General features: G+C 29.3%; 1 protein-coding gene across 1 annotated transcript in view; it reads left to right on the top strand.

Moving 5' to 3' along the window:
• Positions 1-5,993: 5,993 nt before the first annotated feature.
• Positions 5,994-21,156, top strand: part of LOC129988617 (Krueppel-like factor 16) — a 30,049-nt gene continuing 14,886 nt past the window's right edge. Inside the window, exon 1 of the mRNA XM_056096881.1 lies at positions 5,994-6,532. Within this exon, the coding sequence (XP_055952856.1) occupies positions 6,127-6,532 (406 nt within the window). The 5' untranslated portion in view covers positions 5,994-6,126. The remainder of the gene's footprint in view (positions 6,533-21,156) is intronic.

Here is a 21,156-nt window from a genome sequence, read left to right as displayed (position 1 = left end):
CGTATACTAGAGGCCACTCCACACCATGCCAATGAAGTGACACCACTCCAGATCTCTCATCAATGTAAAAAAAATCGATTATGGTGTAGACCATATGTAGAAAACCTGTCGTACTGAACAAACGACAACTATTGGTCAATCGCCTGTGCATATCACTTAGCTCCGTGAGATTATTTAGAGCAGTCGATTCTGCAATGGAAGGAATCTATTTTATTTCTCGCTGTACCTCTTCATACTGTTTCCTCTCACTTATATAGAAATGCAACAAATTATAGCTGTCTCATTTTCATTTGATTCACTTTTACAGCATGCTATGGATTGAAAGGTTGTAAGGTAATGTTCTACCGTTTATTTTTATAGCGACATTTGTCTTGGATTTATTAGTATTCATTGCATGCAGTTGAGGATATAAAAATTGGGATGAATGGAAGGAAGTTGCTGCGATGAGTTCTAGCAAACGGTTTCCTCGGGGGGGGGGGGAATGACTAGGCTAAATGGTTAGTCGAAAAAATGGCGTTGAGTGAGCATCTTTAATTTAGTTATAGTAAAGTCCCGTTTTAAAGCAACACTACGGCTATTTTGGTCCGGACCTCGTAATTTTGAACCGCGGTAAGATGACGAGGACGACACCTGAGCTGGTACCCTCTTCTCCGAACTTCCACACCACAGTAGCCGAAAGACGCTCGGCCCGGACGGATTTAACGTGTTTACACGACGGTTCTTCGATGGAATCGGGAATCGAGCCTGAAGTGCTCCGGTTCCGAAGCCGGGAATTTACCACTAGGTCACCGCGGACCGAGGGAGTTTGAATACCCAGCCTTAGAGGCGATGTAACTATGAGTTTGATGTTTGTAACATCCGTCGCTGTCAAATATCATCCCGCTGATAAGGCATGAGAGTTTACAGAAGGGAATTTCGTCTCAAGTATTGCCATAGACCAAGGTGTAAAATCGTAAGATGTAGCATTATCAACATGGCATTTTATGAAAGTTATAAAAGATAAGATACGATAATGGATACTTGACTTTTTTGGGAAAATATGCTGCACAAATGTGCCCTTAATTACTTTTCATGTGTAATCATGAAATGGAATGTTAGTAACTTAATGGAGAACGGAATTTTTGGATCGGAACATTGAAAACTCGAGAGTCAGTTTCATCGAAAATTTGCTGTCATACATACTGAGTCTTCTTGGCCCAAATGTCATTATGTTAGAGTGGCATTGGAGTTAGGAGGATGGGCTGCTGACTCAAATTCAGTATTTTGTTATTCGACCGATTTCCAAAGTTACAAGATTCGTACTGAAATAGTCCCATACGGTTTAGATCGGTAATCGATCTAAACAAAATATGCCAATGAGAAATTTTAAATGCATTTTGGAGTTTTAAATTGCGAGCTTTTAATTCATTTAAAATTATTTTAACTTGCACTGTGAAACGCTATCATAGACTCTTAAAAATGCCTTTCATTGAGCTTTAAAGATTTTTTTAGATTTGCAAAGATATATTGAATTTGATGATTACAGAGACGTAGCCGGATCTGGTGTCAAAATAAAAAGGTTAAATTTTTGAACAAAGAGGAATTTTCAACCATCGAAATTAACTTAATTCCCTCCATGATTCTAGAAATTTATAGAAATTTGTAGTAAATGCAACAAACATCTCAGTAAACGATAATCTGAATAAATCATCAATCTAAAATAAATCTCTAAATAATCGATCTAAAATAAACAATAAACAAATCTTTAAAAGCTTTTGTTAAAATCTCATTGATGTAGCCTCTATGCAACTAATTTATTTTTACTTTCTCGTATTTCTTTCATTTAGAAAACATTGTAATCATAAAAAAAAAAAAAAAAAAAAAAAAAAAAAAAGAATCCGAATCCGAAATTTTAATGAATTTCCACCTTTTAGACTCCCTCGAGTACGAGAAACACATTTCTGAAATTGTGTTTCTGAGCACGATAATTCAAAAACGTTTCGAGCTAGATGGATGAAATTTGGAATATGATCTCTTAATTAATAGATTTCTATAAAATTTGAATTGAATCCATTCATACAAAGTATATCTGAGTGCAGATAAACATAATAATTGCAGAAGGTAGAAATAGATGGATGGAATTTGGTACGCATTCAATATCTAATATCTATTATGTATATCCGTATGAAATCTCCCAAGGGGTTGATTCCTTTTCTGTGCTTTTATATATGCATGTAAAAGTGATAACTCAAAAATGAAACGACTTGTTTACGAAAACGAAACGAATGAAATTTAGAAAGACTTGAATTTTATGTATGGATTTAACACCAAATATCAAATTTTGAAAAATCCAATCGAAGGAAACTTGTCCGAATACATGTGAACACGATAACTACAAAATGTAAAAAGCTAGATATATAAAATTTGTACACTGTAGATTTGTACTGCAAGTATGTAAAGGCAATAACTCAAAAACGTAACGTATTATTCCAGACCTCCAAGGTATGCATGTGCCAAATTTGGTAGCTGTAGGTCGAACGGTCTGGTATGTAGAGCGCCAACACACACACACGCACGCACGCACACACACACACATACACACACACACACACACACATTGATCTTTATTATAAGTATAGATGTAAGATCTGCTCCTTTCATCTTTCCTCTCATCCCTATTTTGTCGAATTAAACCCATCCTAACGCATGAGCAATTATGCGGAGGATTTCTGAATCCGTTGGCAAACAATACACATTTTCGTCTTCTTTCTTTTGATGATCGGGTCCACCATTTCATACAGATGTATTAGAATTTTTCAGAAAATCGCATGCTAAGTTTCATTTATGTAGCTTTTAGCGTTTTTGAATTATCGCATTCAAACAGACAAACCGAAAGACAAAAACCTGAACCAAATATGCATTTTGGATCTCTTTCTTCCGGACTATTAGATTCAAAAATATGGTACGAATCTAAAACCCTGGTATCAAGACCGTGAACCCAAATATTAATTATATTTTTTGTGTTTTGAATGTTTTGTGTTATAATAAGTACACGCCCCCGGATGAATAATAACCCTTGGAGCGATGCCGTTCAAATCTTGATAGAAATCTCCAAATTTCGATGTAAGGACTGGATATTGGATTCCATTTGTCTAACTTGTTACATAATACTTTCTATTGCATACTTCTTGATGAATAAATAAACATAAACGATGTCACAGCTTAGCTTAAAGAAATGTGCAGTTAAGTGAGATACTTTATGACGTAACTTTAATTTATCCCTTTTGATCCTTTACGATAAATAAAGGCTTTATATCATTCCACTATAATATTTAACTAACTTGAAGTTTCTCTACTATAATTTCGCATATATTCACGCAATATGATATGCTTTGTGTTTCCTAGAACAACGAAAACAAAACGAATATGGATAGTTGGTGCTTTTTCTTTTGAGATGGTCCAGAATTTGATAAAGATTTTCTATGCTGCCGATAAAAAAAGTTTTGTTTTAGTTTAGTTATATTAACGTCCCGTTTTAAAGCAACACTAGGGCTATTTTGGAACGGACCTCGCAATTTTGAACCGCTGTCAGATGATGTGGACGACATCTGAGCTGGCAATCTCCTCTCTAAACTTCCACACCACACCAGTGGAAGGAGGTTTGGCCCCGACGGAGTTAACGTGTACCTGATTCGCTTACACGGCAGTGCTTCGGTGGAATCGGGTCTCGAACCTAAAGCGATACCTTATCACCAGGCATCACCCGTTGACATCAAGAAGATGTGATGAATGTTTTGGACGGAGTCCCTGGACTCTGGTCCTACATCTCCGGAACCTGATAATTGTTTTATTTAGGCCTGATTAAAAATATTACTTAACTGTTTTATTTTCTTTACTATCTAATAAAATGACAACTATTTTGGGAATATTATCTTATATTGATTCAAATAGAAATCCATTGAATACTTGATTTATCTATATATTCGAAATAATTTTAATATTGATAATCGCTATGAATAAATTTTTTGCTTACAACTATCAAAATTCGATACATCGATGCACGTATGGCACTCGGGCAAAACAGTTAAGCGGTTAAGCCTGGATATTGTTGGTGCCTTTGTTTTCTTTTTATTTATAAGTGAATTATTATTTATTGGCATGGTACAACTCATTCCTTTATCCTTTCAGTAAACATTCATACATAAATAACGACATTACCACTGGGGAGAAGAAAAGAAAAGAAAAAGTGAGAGAGAGAGACACACACACACAGAGTGTTGCTGACAAGAGCATATACCAAATTTCATTTATCTAGATCATCGCACTTTCGAGTAATCGTATTCACATATTTACAAACATATGGAAAGAAGGCTGAATTTGTGCCAAAATCTGATTCGGATTTGCAATCCTAACGATAAGTCTATACGCTTAATTTAGTCCATCCAGTTGTTTGCTGTTTTGAGTTGTCGTGCTGGCATAGTCATCAACGGATGACCAGACGGATCTGACACAGATAGTTTCAGTTCAAAATTTTAATATAAATTTGTAATGTAGAGTAACAACCACATACCAAATTTCATGCCTATTTCTTACTGAATTTTTGAATTATTCAGGTAGACATGATTGTAAAAATGTGTGTTTTCAGTTTTAGAGAGATCTAAATGTGGAGATTTCTGAAAATCTCGAAATCGAATTAATTGATGAGAATAGTAAGTAGATATATAGTAGTAGTATAGTATTTTTCTTTGCACACTTCATTTAAGAAAGTGTAAAAAGAAGCTTTGTTCAATCCATGGAAAGGTCTTGTAGTGGTTCATTTTATGTTAAGTTTCACATTTAAACGTTAACTGATATGGTGAAAATTTTATTCATCTTTTTGTTAACTTTTTTGCCCCGCACGATTGTAGATTTTATTAAATCCCTTTAACATAAATTTTTGAATTACATTTTTGTTTTAAATATCTCCCCATTCATAAATAATTTTATGCTATTTCTCCAAAAACATTAAATAAAAATATATAATCCATCGAACTTCAGAAATATTTCTCCTTCCGAAGGGTTTCCACGTTCTAGTTACTAAAGTAATTATATATTTAGATGTGATGTGAAGTTACTCATATCATACGATTGTTACGTCATAAGAATTGACTTTTAAATTCTTAAATGTAAAGGGGAAACATTTTTTTTCTGGTTTGAATTATAATTAAAGTAGTGAATAAGAAGCGATAAATTATAAGAAAATCCTAGTTTTTGAACTGTTTTTAATTGTTAAAATAATAATTCGCAAAATTCACAGTTCTTAGTCAAATAAATAAAATATTTCTAATCTTTTTAGGGAACTGAGACGTTTTTCGAAAACGAAACTGTCAAACTTTCAGTTTTTGAATAAAGTGGAATTTTTCATATGTACATTTTTATATCTTATAGAAAATTTTGTATCTAGAGAACGAATGATTTATTTTAATTTTAAAACAGTAAGAAATTATATCTTTTTTAAAGTACTATTTTTTAATGATAAATCCAATGTGATTTGTGATGCCGATAATTTCCAAATTCATAATCACAAAACGATGAGCTCAAAAAAAAAAAAAAGGTACTCCGTTTCCAATGTATAACAAATTTTTGGAAAATAGATTCCAAATATACATGTTATGTCATTTATAGTTATTTTCCTCTTAAGAATGCAAAGTTTATTTTTGTTTTAATTTCAGAATTATTTAATCTAACTTCAGTAATTTTTTGTTGTTTTACAGTTTTTTCGGGTCATTGCAATCCTTTCTTATTTTTTTTTACGCTCTGTAGATTAAGTAATTTAGAATTGCAATTGAAACTTGCTTATCAGCCGAGATGTAGTTTACAACAAAGAGTTCTGGGAGCATGCGTATTTAAACAGCATTTCCTTTACCGATACTATTATTCGGTACCGAAAGGAACAGCCAATCATTACCGGAGGGCATTGTGACGTCAAACCGGAAATCACGCCCTTCAGCTGCTACCACGCGGGAGTGCTAAACAACTGCAGGAGGCAGGCACTCCTTCCTCATTCAGTCTTTCTTCGGGAGCTTGAGTGGAGGTTGAGGCGTGAAAGGCCTCCTTTGGATATTGTTTCTTTGTTCTCTGTAAATGTGCAAAACTCCATAAAACAAAATGAGACGCACTCCTTTAAAAAATAAAATAACTGTTCAGAATGAGCCCAGCTATCTTCCCTACTTAATGCTGGGCAGTATTGGAGCTGAAGAATTCAGAGCGGCAGAATGTTTAATAAATTTATCGAACAATCATACACAACGAAATAATGATTACATGATTCAGCGTATGATACAAGATTTAAAAGCTGTTCAACAAGATCCAGTTCCGAACATTTTAGAGAGCGAAGAAGATAATGTTTTACAACGGAGAACTGCCACGCCCTCCACACCGGTGAAAACAAAGAATTATAAAGTGAACGGTGCACCTCCACTCGTTAAAAAACTCCATAAATGTCCATATATAGGATGTGATAAGTCTTATGGAAAAAGTTCCCATTTGAAAGCTCATCTTCGGACGCATACAGGTAAACTTGAATAAACTTTGTGTAAAATAGAATTATAATTGTACTTCCAAGTTATTTGTGCATAGATATTTAGCTTTCTTTTGCTCTTGGGTATTAAAAGCAGACTACCTTTTTCATAAATGTAAAAGCTGCAATTACCGTGATTAAAACGCGCGTGAATGTTTATAAATTTTTTTTATCATTATTTGGAATTTGAAAATAATATTGAGTATTTACGATTTTAAAATTTGTGTTGGATTTTTCAAATAGGCAGCGAAAGCATAATGATTATATAATCAATTTACTGAATTTAATTCGAATTCTAATATTTTTTTTTCATTAAAGCAATATATTGTGGAAAGGATAGAAATTATTCAGAAAATTGAATTGTTTTAATTTGCATGTACTATGAAATGTGAGAAACATATAAAGTGGATAAACATATACTGTAACATATTCTTGAAATTATTTAATCATGGATGAATAATATAATTTCAATGGACCTGCCTTATTTAAAATAAACATAATTACAGATTGTTTTCAAAAAAAGTCTTTTATAACTTAAGCATTCTTTATTTAGAAAATTAATGGATTTGCTTTTGAAAATTGATATGGAATACTGATTTCTTTCATGATTATTAATTAAAAAAATATCTGATTTAAACCTTGCTGAAAGCAAATAAGCTATAATTTAAAGTAAATATATTGAAGTTTATGCAAAAAAAAAAAAAAAAAAAAAAAAACGTTTTTTCAAGCCAGATTGTTTTTTGATTGGGTTTCTTTTATAAAGGATAAAAATATGATACTTTCTTGCTAAGATATTAAAAATACAAGCTATGGGGATTAATCGCTTTCTTTTTTTGTGCATTTTAGGACACATGAATTCATTATACTTATTAAGAATGGTATCAGGCATAAACTGATTAGAACAATGAAACTTAATGATTCTCTTCATAAAATTCAACTTGCATTCCAGGAATTTTAAATTCTGCATTTTTGAATCTAGTTGATCAAAAAATATTTAATTTTAATTATATTTTAAATTTATTTAGAAAATATTTAAAGTCACTGCTTAAAAAAGAAAGTTTATTCATTTGATTCAAAATTCATTAATGGGATTTATTGAGTAAACCAAAAAAAAAAATTTCATCATCTCAATAAAATGAGTATAAATAGAACGACATTCTCATTTGTATGTATTGATTTTATATTTATGTATTGGAATTAAAATTTTAAACCTAACATATATTGGCTTATTAATTTTGTAAAAGTAAGTATTTATGTTTTCACCTAATGATTGTTTAACTTATGCATGAAGGGTTAGAAAAAAAAAAATTAGATCTTGTAACATAAATTCTCCAATTCATGCAAAGTTTTAGATAATCCCATGTTGTAAATGTTTGATCATTTTAAAGTATGATTTTTAAAGTATTTGTAATTAATTTGATGTATAATGAAATATAATAAATTTAAATAAATGTATTATAGACATGCTAACTTATTTGATATGTGATGCAGAACAAGTTATGTAATGTAAAATAATGATTTAAATGCTTTCTGACTTTATATATTTGATATTACTCTAATATGCAAGCTACAAGAAAGTAATTAATTATATGGTATTAAATACATTGAGTTGCTAGCTACTACTAAAGTCAAATATGAAATTCAAAATTTTTACTAAGATTTGAAAATGAGTCATTATTTTAATATGTAGCATACAACTTAAGAGAAAACCGGGGAAAAAAAAAAGGAAAAGAGGTGTAGCCTCTTAAAAAAAAAAAAAAAAAAAAAAAAAAAAAAAAAAACCACAGGAACATGGCATATTTACTCAAACATGTTAAGGAACATAATAGAAGATATATTTTTTTCTGAGTTGCTATTTTTATTTTCATTTATTTGCAATTAAACTACATTGAACAAAGATGGACTGAATAAGACAATAATAAAACTATCTACAAAATTATTGGAGCAGAGCCTGATTAGTTCAATGGGAGAAATGAAATCACGATCCTTTACTGGATCAGTAGTTATACCAACTCTTAAACAAATATTTAAAAAAAAAAAAAAAAATCTGTTGATACAGCTTTATGACTTATAAGAGAAAAGTTAAGCAATAATAAAATGGTAATCCGTATTTATTAATTGCGTAAGTCAGTATAATTTCCAAGTTTCAACAAATCTATTACAATAAGTATTATTTTTTTAATTGGTATGTGTTGGAAGAAATTGCTTTAATTATAAAATTTAAAATTTATTATCTTTACTGAAATAACTTGGAAATTTCCTTTTTGTATTTTGAACATAACATATGAATTGACAAATTTAAACATTTTGTGGCTTTGAGTTCTTTATATTATGAGGCTTTTCTTTTAACCTCTTATTTTATAATGATATATCTGACAGATGCATTGAATTTTTGATATTTAAATCTGAAATTAAGTGAAAATATTAAGTAATTGTAAACTTCAATATCTCAAATGTCATTTCTGCTATTAAAATGATTGAAATAACAATAAATGTCTTAAATAAGATGTCATCTAATTATGATGTTGAATAAATTAATGGAGAGAGAGATTAATAAAGTTAATAGCAGATTTCAGACTAGATAGCTAGGCTAGTGAGAAGTGCAGGCAGACTGATTACAAATTCTATGAATTATAAAATGTTAGGATAACATTAACATTTTGTCTATTTAATTCCTGTCAAATTCCTGTTTGTTTAGCTATTATTGTGTTAGAAACACCAAGCATTTGCTTAAATTTCATTGTGTATAAAAGCAGATGTTCTGTAGCCATGAATCAGAATGAATTAAAGTAAATAAAATAATTAAAAAGTTTGATAAATTTAAAAATATGTTGAAAATTCAAAATTATATAGACTAGTTTGTTAAAAGAGAGGCCCCATAATATGGACTGTGAATGTTTGAATCTATTTATAAACTTTGTGATAGCTAAGTTAACACAGTGAAAGAGATAGAACCTGACCAGTTATATTAATATTGACAATTCATAATATATTAATATTATTTGAATATTTTATAATACAGGGAATTTTTATTTTTTAACAACTTTACTTATATGTTAACTAAGTTGATGTTATTTTTTGATATGTCATTGACCTTAAGCAGCTACCTGGTCAGAAATCTGTTGCTGAGCATATTATATACTTTCATTAATATGATGAAAGTCAAGAAAACAAAAAGAAAAAAAATGAACACCACCAAAAAAAGAGATATGGAAGGACTGTAGAGAAAAGAAATTTCATTAGCAAAGAATACTACATTACTTAAAATCCCATTTGTTACCGTATGCATATTGTAGAAATCCAAATATTTGGATTAAATTCAATCATCTGTTCAAATAGCAAATATGAAACATGTCACTAAATTCTGTTTTCAACTTTCTTGGAATTAAATTTTTTTCTGTTTTGAAATTGATTAATTTATGTAGTAATTCTTCCGTATTTTTAATATCTCGTGTGGCTTTTGTATAAATTTATTCATCTTATAGTTTAATTCATTATACTTATTTTACTTCAAAGTATTTATATTTGGCACAATTCATTATTTTAGTTCAGTTTCTTTTCTCCCAACCCTGTGTCTGAATATAAACCAATCTGAAATAATCAAATACTTGAATAAGTTGTGAAAAAGGTTATTTGTTAGGGGGAAAAAATACTTATAATGTATTAATTTTATTACTACAAAAACAATGTTCTTTACATTTTATATACTTAAATATTGTATTAACATATCATTGTTTGAACCTTTAATTTAAAATTATAGTGTAAATGATTGACTATAATGCATTTAATACTGTAATACATGGATATACTATAAGATTTCTTGAATGTATCTTATCAGCTAAAAAGAAGAAATTTCATAGAGGAGAGAAAAAAAAAAGTGCAATACTAATAATCATAGAAAATATTGATGCTCTTTTTTTACACAATAAGATTTTAAATCTCAATGGAGGACATATGATTTTTAAATTCTTTTAAAAGAATGGTTATAATTTTTTACTTAACAAGTTAAATGTGTTAAAGGTCTAATGCAAAAAATAAAATTTCATTGCAAAGTAAAAAAAAAAATCATTTAATAAAATAAAAAATGTTGTAATATAAGCAGAAAATCCTTACTGATTCTGCATTTAAATTGAGGCACATTTCATGCAAGTCTGAATGACTATTTGAATTCTGCTGTATATGCTAATGTCATTTGATGCAGCCACTATGGCACACTACACACACACACACACACACACTACTATTTCATTACATGAAAAATTAGGGGAATATAAAAAAAATGAGATGTAAATTAAACACAGTGTGAAAGTGATTTATTATTACTCATTTTTTATCATTCGAGAAAGGCTTTCTTTCATAAATCAACTTTTACTGAATTTACCTTCTGTATGTAATATTGTGTTGATAAACCATATGTGAAAAAAAAAAAAAAGAGTACATTTGAATTCATCAGTTGCTTTGTAATGAACACATTTTCGGGATAGAACATATGAATGATCAAATATTTGTATGTACTTCCAAAAAAGGAATTCTAAAATAAATTTGAATTTCCTTAATAAAACATTTAAAAAATTAACAATAAATATTAAGTAAATAATAAGTGATAAAAACAAATTATAATAAACAAGTGACCACAGTCGATAATTAAAAATAATATATTAATAATCTAAATAAAATTAATTTCAGATTAAAAATATTAAGAGTTCCAAAATATGATGAAAATTTTAAGAATGCTATAGTATTTATTATCTGTAATAAATATGCAAACACAATCTATTGCCAGATTCCAGATATTTTTGAAATTTTTTTTATTGCATTAATACTGAAATATGTTTAATCTAATCGTTTAAATGTTTCATTCTATACCAAAATTATCATTTTTAATGGGTTATGTTGTCTTGTTATCTCTCTTAAAAGTATAATATTAGACATTCATTTGAAAAAAAAAAGAATTATAAAAAATAATTTTATAAATCATGAATGGGGGAAAAAAAAGAATGAAATTTAAAAATGAAAATTCATATGGCAAATCTTTTGAGGGGGGGGGTAATCAAGCATTTAAAATTTGTTTAAAAAATAATCATATTTTTTTAACCAAATTTTAAAGGTTTGATTTTTTTTAATTACATAAATTAAAGTTGCAATATAATTGCAATTAAATATTAACTTAAAGCAAAGAAGAATATTGCAACTTTAATGATAAATTCTGTTTTGTGGCTGTGAACAAACAGAATATCTTTTTAACAGTTGTTAAAGTGTGCAGTAATCAAATTGAATCAAATTAAAATAATAAATTAAAAAAATTTTTAACAAGTAATGTACAATTCTATTATGTTAATGCTCTTGGTATGCAATTTTTGCATTAGAATTTTATTTTGACATTTTAATTTTGAATCAAAATTGAATATGTGCATAGTTGCAAATTCAATAATTGGAAATATTTTATTCTAAACAAAATATATAATTAAATATTCTCTTCTCTAAACCTAACAAAAGCTTGATTTATTCAGATATTTCAGATGTAATAAGCCCATTGTAATATTATATTCATTGATATTATGAATGTGTTTTCCAAAAACAAATAATTTTGATTTTGGTGAGTTTTTTTTTGTTTTTAATGGAAGTGTTGTCTTGTGACCTTGTATGAAAATTACTATTTCTGGAATAGAATTTTGTTGTATTCAATCTTATAGGGGTGAATTGCAAACTAAGATGTGTGTGATAAAAGAACTTCTGAAGGAAACAGATACGTTGGAAGAACTTGCCGTTGCAGGGTCAAAATAATTTTCTTATTTTCCAAACCGCTCTTGAGTGCCTTCGGGTGGTCATTCGATCTCCATATCTAGCATAGAAAATTGAGACATGCTAATATGAACGATCGCTTTGCATTTCCTGATGTAGAAGTGTCATTGCACCGTTACCAGATAGTTTGCGTTTTTGCGAACACGAAGCAAAACCAACCAGTTGTAGCCAATCGTCGACAATTGCATAACTCTTAATTCCATTAAGGTTACGGATGTATTTAATGTACAAAATGGGCATTGAAAAAAACGTCCAGACAAATTATAGCTTTAAAAATCTTCGAGTGTTTGGCGTGCATTTTTATAGCTGGAAGACAACCAGTTGTTGTATTCAACTTATTAGCTACAATTATTTATGGTTATTATTACAACTGTTATTCAGATTATTAGGTTATAAAAAAATATTTCATTGAATGTTTGGGTTATTAAATAAATGTCATAGTTTTTATTTTGGCTTCGTGGTCTGTCGATGCAGTAGCATGTGTGCTTGAAACATTTTATTTTGTATGCTTCCAGACCTGATGAATTTTTCGTTGTATTTAACTGGTAATTTTTTTAAAAATAATCAATGTCTTTTTACAAATCATGTGAAATATAATAAACTATCCATTATGACTTTTTGGTATTCTTATTGAATTCTTAAAAAATCTGCCTTATGTCCTGTGCCATTGGTTAAGAGACTAGATTTTCTGAATTTTTACCAGAGGCGTAAAAGTTTAGAAACTACTAAATATAGCACAAAAGAATGTAATGATATTCCGGGAATTGGTTATTGAACTATTATTCACTAAAAAGGAGCTTCAGTAATCTTATCTGTAATGGAAGCTGGTAAGTTTCTTGGGAAATTCATTTTTAAAAAGAAATATATATCTTATAATCCCTTTTTAAATATAATTTAATTATGTATAATTAATAATAAGGAAAATCCGAGGAATTTTTTTTTTAGTTTGAATGACTAATTTAGTTTTTTAGTTGATTGAAAAAAGAAACCTGAATTATCCCGTTTATTCCGGGACGTCTACTCATTTAAGATTATCCCGAATACTTTCCCCCACCCATTTGATGCATTCACCCTCCCCTCGAAATACTATTAGAATAATTAAAATGGCAAGATATTGGAATTTCTTCGAAACATTCACACCTGTTCTTTGACTCTGCCTCTCCTGAATTTTATCTATTAGATTGGGTAAAAAAATCATTCAAAATATGAAATATTAACGATATTTAATTTTAAAATCTTATTAATCAATATTCCTTTTCCTCTTAATCTCATAATTCATATAGGAATAGAAAAAAATTTATATCTTTAAAGAATGAGTTTTCCTTAAAATCAATCATTCGACAATTTCATTTGAGTTATAAAGAGATTTTTATTTATCAAAATCTTTGTTTTTGAAGTTGCCAACGATTGTATTATTTCGATTAGACCTCATTGGCAATGATTTTTTTCAGGATTTTTTAAGTGCATAATGAAAAGGGCATACAATTTAGGAGATTCAGTTGTTGAAGAATAATAGTTTAGTTAAAATGTATTAATTTTTAGTAGAATAGAAATATATTGGGTTCATTCATAAAATTTCTCAATTTTCAATTCAGAGGTAAATGAATTTTGTATTCCCGCTTTTTTAAATAATAAAATATTCCATGAATCTAATTTAAATGGTTAATTGATTTAAAAAACTTTATGGACTCTCATATGAAAGTGACAGTGGAAAATATTTTTCTCTTCATTCCTATTTTCAATCTTTTACCTCTTAGCATAGACGAAGTGAAGTTGAATAGCGCGCGTAGAATTTTGTAATTTTTAAAAATTTCCTTCTCGTAATCTGCTGACTTAAAGTGACAAATGCATTCATTCTTTGACGGCGTGGTGTTCTCCCGGGTTTTGATATCCTTTTCCCACCTCATTTCGTCTTTACTACATAGAATGGTAGCTTCTCTTTTGCTTTGATTTAAAATTTTCTCCTCTTCTTTTGACGTTGGTGATAATTTTCTCAATTTATTATAAAACAAATGTTTGTAGAATTTGCTGATTTTATGATAACTGAAGTAAAAAAATATAAGTTATTGTTAAATTTTTATTTGGATCCAAAAGATTGTTTTTAAGCTAGATTTTTTTTATAAATTTTTTTTTCAATTACGATTGCCATTTTATTCCTTTGTGGAGTATTTATTTGGCAACGGAAAGAAAAGTTAACTTTAACTTCGAAATTTATTTCCTATTAGTGTTTTCTAACATGGAGGCATCTGCACAGTTGCTGCACTGTTAAATTATTTGACTTTTTTTTATTCGAGGAGAAACCATGATCTTTTTGTGACAGAAATTGGGGGAGTGTGAAAAAGGTCGTGTCAACGCTCTTTTCCTGTAAATACACAGTTGCAATGTTTGCATTCGGTCATTGGTTACTGTGACTCACTGCTTGCTTCGCGCTCTCTTTGTTGTGTAGGGAGATCGTTTCGCATGATGACGTTCGATCGTTCTCTCTCTCTCTCTCTCTCTTTTTAAATCGCGGAAGTTCACAAGATTTTTCCTTTCAGCTCTTTTGGGCGTTGGAAGTCGTATTAGGCGCAGTAACTGTTTTCTTATTGAAAACCTTGATTTCAATGATTGGTTTGATAATATATTGGTTATTTTGCGTTTTTGTGGTAATTTTCATGCTTGAATGAAGAAAAAGGAAATTTTTATTCAAACTGATATTTAAGATATGTATATATAATTTCATGTGATAAAGATTAGAAAGGGAAGTAATTTGTTAAGTAGTGTTGTGTTGTTCAGTTACCGTGCAACAGTTTGTCTTCAATCCAAGAGGGAATTTGAGAAATTTTTCATTTTATTTTCATTTTAATTTTTCTTTCATAATTATATTATGATAGAGATATCCAGATATTATTATAATATCCAGAGAAAAATATTCCATTACGCCTTTTGTTCTGAAGACTTATTTTTTCTTTTAAACAATCATTTACTTTAAGTATTATCATAGTACCTTAATGTGATGTGAAAAATCAGCCATCTTTAAGACAAGCAGCAAAAGATAAAGTTGAATATATCGAAACTAAAAGGAGAAATCCACAATCTGATGTGTACTATAGGATCAGATCGTCATGTTTTAATAGTTCAAATTAAACTTGAAACTTGGAAGAAGTAAGAGATTGGGATTTATAGTAACAATGGCTGTTATCTCCTGTTTCCAGATAGTTCAAATTAAAGTTGTTCTGATAAGCAATTAATATATAATTTCGTTGTTTCGAGTTTTCTGGTAACCTTTATTTTTCATTTACTTTTTTCAAATCTGATGATGACAATTAAAACGATGAAAATTTGGAAAGAATTGAGCGAACGATTTTTTTTTTTTTTGGAAGAAACTTTTCCCACTTTTGCTAGAACGCTCTTATGGTAACTAAAAAATATTTCGCTCTTTATTTTTTTTGGAAACGTACACACATTTTCTGACTGAAAGTTATAATTTTGAAAAATAAGAATCTGATATTATTAATGGTAACATAAACCGCATATAAGGTCATCGGCTTTATTTCTTTAAAAAAAACAACAACAGCAGTATTTTACCATAATTTATATTTTGTTCATCAGAATTTTTTTCTACATAAGGTCATCGGCTTTATTTCTTAAAATAAAAAATAAATAAAAACAGTATTTTACCATAATTTATATTTTATTCATTAGAATTTTTTTCTACATATTCAGTTATATCAAATTAAATCGATAATTAGATTCAAAATTTTTATTCATTAATTTTTGTAAAGGATAATTAAATGACGCATCAATTAATGATAAACAAACAAAAATTCAATTTAAAATAATTATTTTAGAAATTTTATTGAAATGTTTTAATTTGGAAAAATTAAAATGCAATGTCTTTATTAAAGTTAATTAATAAAGCCTAAGTTCTGAACTTTGCAATTTTATTGTGGGTGAATGTTCCGAAGAGAAACCTCGGTGGTAACAAAACTGGCTGTGATCCGCAAAACTCGTTGAACTTCGCTGAAGTAAAAATAGTCGTAGGTGCAGTTTCGGAAATGACCGTGGAAGACGACAAGAATCGAGTTTTGGAGAAAGAGATGGAACCTCCACCCATCCGTTACCATTCTCCATCCGAAGGTCAGTTCGTGGGAGGGGCGTTCCTCATCTCGCAAGACAGCAGCTGTTCCGTGACCTCCTCGACTTAAAAAACAGGCTATAAATATATGGAACTCCGTCTTGGAAAGACTTCGCGCGATTACGATATAAAAATTATTTAAAAAAATTGTTTGCTGCTAAACCTTCCGTATCTATTTTTATTTCACTAAGTTTTTTTTTAATGTTTTTAAGAAGGAACAATGGGGAAATGTTACTAGACGAATGGCATTCATGATCTACTTATGTTTTTGAATCAGAATTACTTATATTGTATGAATAAAAAATTTTTAAAAAATCGTTTGCTTTTAAACCTTCAGATTTTTTTCGGGGGGGAGGGGGGGGGGAGGGAATTGGTCTCCCCCCCTTTCTTCTTCAATATTAAGTGAATGACGCAATGCGAAAGACATTCGCGATATTTTTTTTTTAGAATATTGTTCGCGTTTGTTGAAATTATTTTTTCCTGATTGATTAACCTTACATTATAGTTTTTTTTTTCGAAAAGTAGATATTCAGTTGCTGTATAAAAGTGGTAAAGATATCTAGGATGGGAATTTATCCATATATGCAACTATAATTGCAAATCTTTCTAAAATAGTTGAAGATTAGTTTAATCGATTCGCATGTAAAATTTTCCATTTTATTCTGATATTTTAAAAGCATTTACATTCTGTTATTTATTATGCAGTTTATTGCTGATCTTATTTCGAAAAATTAAATGACAACTATTATAGAACGAGAACAAATGTCAGTTGTTTATTAAAAAAAGAGGAAAGGGAGAAAAATCGTATAAAAAACATTAGAGGCATTTTCTTTCTGTTGAAATTTTTCATTCGTTATTTTTGTCATTAAATTGAAGTATTCAATGTTTAACTGCGTTTTTTTTTCTGTTATCTTTTTAAATAATACTTTGCTTTTTGGAAATACGCAATCCTGCTTATTCGACGTAGGAATCAGTATAATATTTGAGATATTTATATATTATATAAAATGGTTTCATCACGGAATGGTTTATTTTAGCTTAGAAGCGATAATTCGATGTACGATTACGATATTCCACTGAGATAAAAAAAAAAAAGTAAGGAAAGCTTTTTTTATGTCACTATAACTTTATAGTTATTTAGTGGTCTCACATTATAACAGCCTAAAAAAATACATTAGTTAAACAGTAAAATCATTTTGATTTAGGTTTATTGCTTTACATTTTAATCTTTTAACTGATTTAATTTTATTCATAATTTAAAAATAGAGAAGGAATAGATTTGAGTATTGAAAAAAAAATTAATTTTGGTACGTTCAATGCTCAAAACGGATTTTGTTAATCAAAAATCGAACTTTTGTTTCATTGTTGTACAAAAGCTAGAAAACAGAGGATCATTATTATAACTTTTTTTATGATTCTCGACATATGATTTTTTTTTTTAAATGTGTTTTATGCAGATATTTTACGAAATTGTCAACTGTCTTAGTTTCACATTTTAATTCTTTTTAACTGATTTGCATCAATTTTTTCAAAAAAAGAATTTTTGGCAAGTGAATTTAAAAATGAAAAAAACCGAATTTCTCTTATTTATAAATATTTTATGATTTTTAATGTAGCAAATTTATTTCTGCACATTTTGAAAAGAAACTTATCTTTATATCTTTGGTTGCACACTTGTTCTATGTACAATGCGTTTTATTACTTAAATTATTTGAAACGATTTGCAACTTAGCTTTTAAATAAATCGCCAATGGAATTTTTAAATTCTCTACTATTAGAAGCAGGAGATTAAATTTTCGATTGAGGGAAAAAAGGAAATTGCTTTATTTTTTTTTATTTCGGCATCAAATTAATCTTTTTTTTTAAAAATTATTTTAAACTTTATTTTAGTTTTAAAAAAACCACCGTGTTTCAAGAAATCAATTAAAAAAAATCAAAATCAATTTAATCAATTTTTTTAAAAAGTTAATTAATTTCTTTTTTTGATTTAATTTTTTCTTACTTATTATCTTTCAGTTTTCTGGAAATACCAATAAACAAACTCACTGAGTTTTATTTCTGTGATGAGGTGTTTTTAATAATAGCTGATTATTCTGCACGTATTTTTGCTTCAATAGAATTCTTTTCAAGTATCATGACAAATTTTGGTTATTGTTCTTTTTATATTCACGGAAACATACCATAATAGTGTTATATAGCATAGATAAACATTTAAAATTTAAAAATAAAGATTGGTCATGATGAGTTTATTGACTTCTAATTTAGAATAATATATATAATATTATAGACCATATTGGATTTTACCAGAAGAAGAATCGTCTGATGAATGTAGACAAGGAACTGAACTGATCATTCGATGGCCGAAGAAAAATGAACCTTTTCTCTATCGGGTTGAGAGAATTAAGCCGGTTCTTTACGGGAAGGGCGCGGCCAAGGTCATCGTTTGGCAGCTGTTCGGGCAGGTGATCGTCCCGCATCCCCCCTCCCCTCTTCTTATCTTCTCGTATTCAGATTTGTGGTGAAATTTACCTTTCGAGCCGGCTCATGAATCATCGCAATGCGCTTAGAATCTAGATGATTTTGTCTCTTCTGTTTTACATAGATATCTCTATTAAGGAAACAAAGGCCTCTTTTTATTGACTTTAATTTCATTGAATATTAATTTTTTTTTCTTTGTTACCTCCTCACTTTACAAAATTAAGGCGCAATCATTTGGTCTTTGAAAAATTTACTTTAAGCATAACATATTTAAATTTGGCGTTTTCTTAAATATTTTTTTTTAATTTTTAATAATAAAGCAGGCGATATTTTTACCAGGCTTTAAATTATGAGATCTGTTCCAAAAAAATTCTGATGTAACTTCAAAATGAGACGCTAATGCAACTGAACTAAAGAATTTAACTTTTAATTGGATTTCATAACAATTCTGGATATGATTCCTTGTTCTGAAATGGAGACGGTTGTTTCTTTAACCAACAATTATTCTTATATAAAAGAATTATCCTAGTTTCTATCGCAGCATAGCCAACACCGGCTTTTGCGCTATAAAACGCTAAATTCTAATCCAATCCAATCCTAGTTTCTATTACTGTCATAAGTTCAAGGAATATTTTGATGAAAATAAATTTTGATCTATGGTACAAAATTATAAGCAATAGAGTTTATTCTTTTCGAATTTAAGACGGAAATTTTCCTACCCCTTTAAAATTTTGTACTAGATTATTTAATTCTTTTCTAATTATGCAAATTTAAATATATATATATATATACAATGCAACTTCGGTTTAAAATTTTTCACATTAACGATGTCTCGCATATAATATCATTCTTCATTGGTTCCAAATAATTTCATATATTTGTAATGCTAAAAAGTCCCGGATTTAATTTTATCACTTTGAAATATTTCCTGCATTTAACGTTTTTTTATTAGCGAGAAGAATTCAGTGCAGTTTTCTTAAAGTTTGTCTGCACCTGTGACGAAAGGGGAAAAAACCTTTCTTGCCAACAAGTGCAATACAGTGTTCGGAATTCCCCCTCCCCCTTCTCTTTTTGTTAAAAGTTGGAAGACCACTCCTTATATCCCCTTGGTCGTATGCATGCAAAGAATTTAGAGCCCTGGCTGACCTGCACCGTATTGTTAAGATCTTGAAAGTTGGCATTCTTTTGAGATTTTCGTTAGCTCTGTATGTTGGAATTATGGCGTCAAAAAAGAAAGGGATTTTCTTCGTGGAAGAAACGGAAGTCTATAAAATTGCATTGGCAATTACCATAGCAGTAAAGATGATCTTGTTAAATTAATCGAAATTCTATATTCAACTTTGCAAACGATTTTAAAGCAAACAGATGCTATGCAGCATAATTCGGGGGAAAAAAATGGGGAAAAAAAAAGAAAGAAAAAAAAAGGAAAATTTTTTTTAATCTGCTATAACAAATTTCAAATTATCATGCGATAACATTATTTTTTTTAAAGTCACATGGTATCAGTCTGACAGAAAAGCATCGTGTTCTTACACAACGACTCGTATTTCGCAATAACCAATATTTAGAAAAGCGATGGTTTTTGACCATCTCAAACTCAATCGAGTTCTACAATTTTTTTTTCCCCTCAGGACCAAAATTTTTTTCCGCGAAAAATCAGTTTAAACCGGATTGAAACAAACATACGGCTATCAGATTACGCTTGCGTCGATATTTAGAAAACGATGTCCCCCCCCCCCCCCATCTCAAAATTTTTCATGCTCCAAAACTTTTTATGTCAGATAGAAAAATTGAAAATTAAAAAAAATTATATATAATATAAACCTTTAATACCTCTCCTAGCTGTTTTGCGTTCATTTCCTTTTCTTCTTTGTGCTTCTTCGGCCGAAAACTTCTTCGACCCTGCCCTTTATTGGTCAGACTGGAGAATCGGGTGCATGGCGGACATTCGCGCCAAGTTGTTACTTTTTGTTGGCGATGAATCGCCATATGTGATAACCTTCTTTATTATTATATAATAATCCTAAAAGTGAAAAATCGATGACTTAAAAGCGATAAATCACCGATTACCTGCCCATACATTTTGAGGTTTCAAAAACCCCAAATCAAAACAACATCATGTTCTCACATGATTAAAAAAAGAAAAAGAAAGAAAGAAAAGAAACGTTGAAGTCATTATCGTTGAGGAGTTAGACATTTTTTTTTTGTTTCATTGGTTTAA

This window comes from Argiope bruennichi, chromosome 10 (genome assembly GCF_947563725.1).
Source record: "Argiope bruennichi chromosome 10, qqArgBrue1.1, whole genome shotgun sequence".
Lineage (NCBI taxonomy): Eukaryota > Metazoa > Arthropoda > Arachnida > Araneae > Araneidae > Argiope > Argiope bruennichi.
The sequence above is the reverse complement of the archived record's forward strand: the minus strand, read 5'-3'. Positions and strand labels throughout refer to the sequence as shown.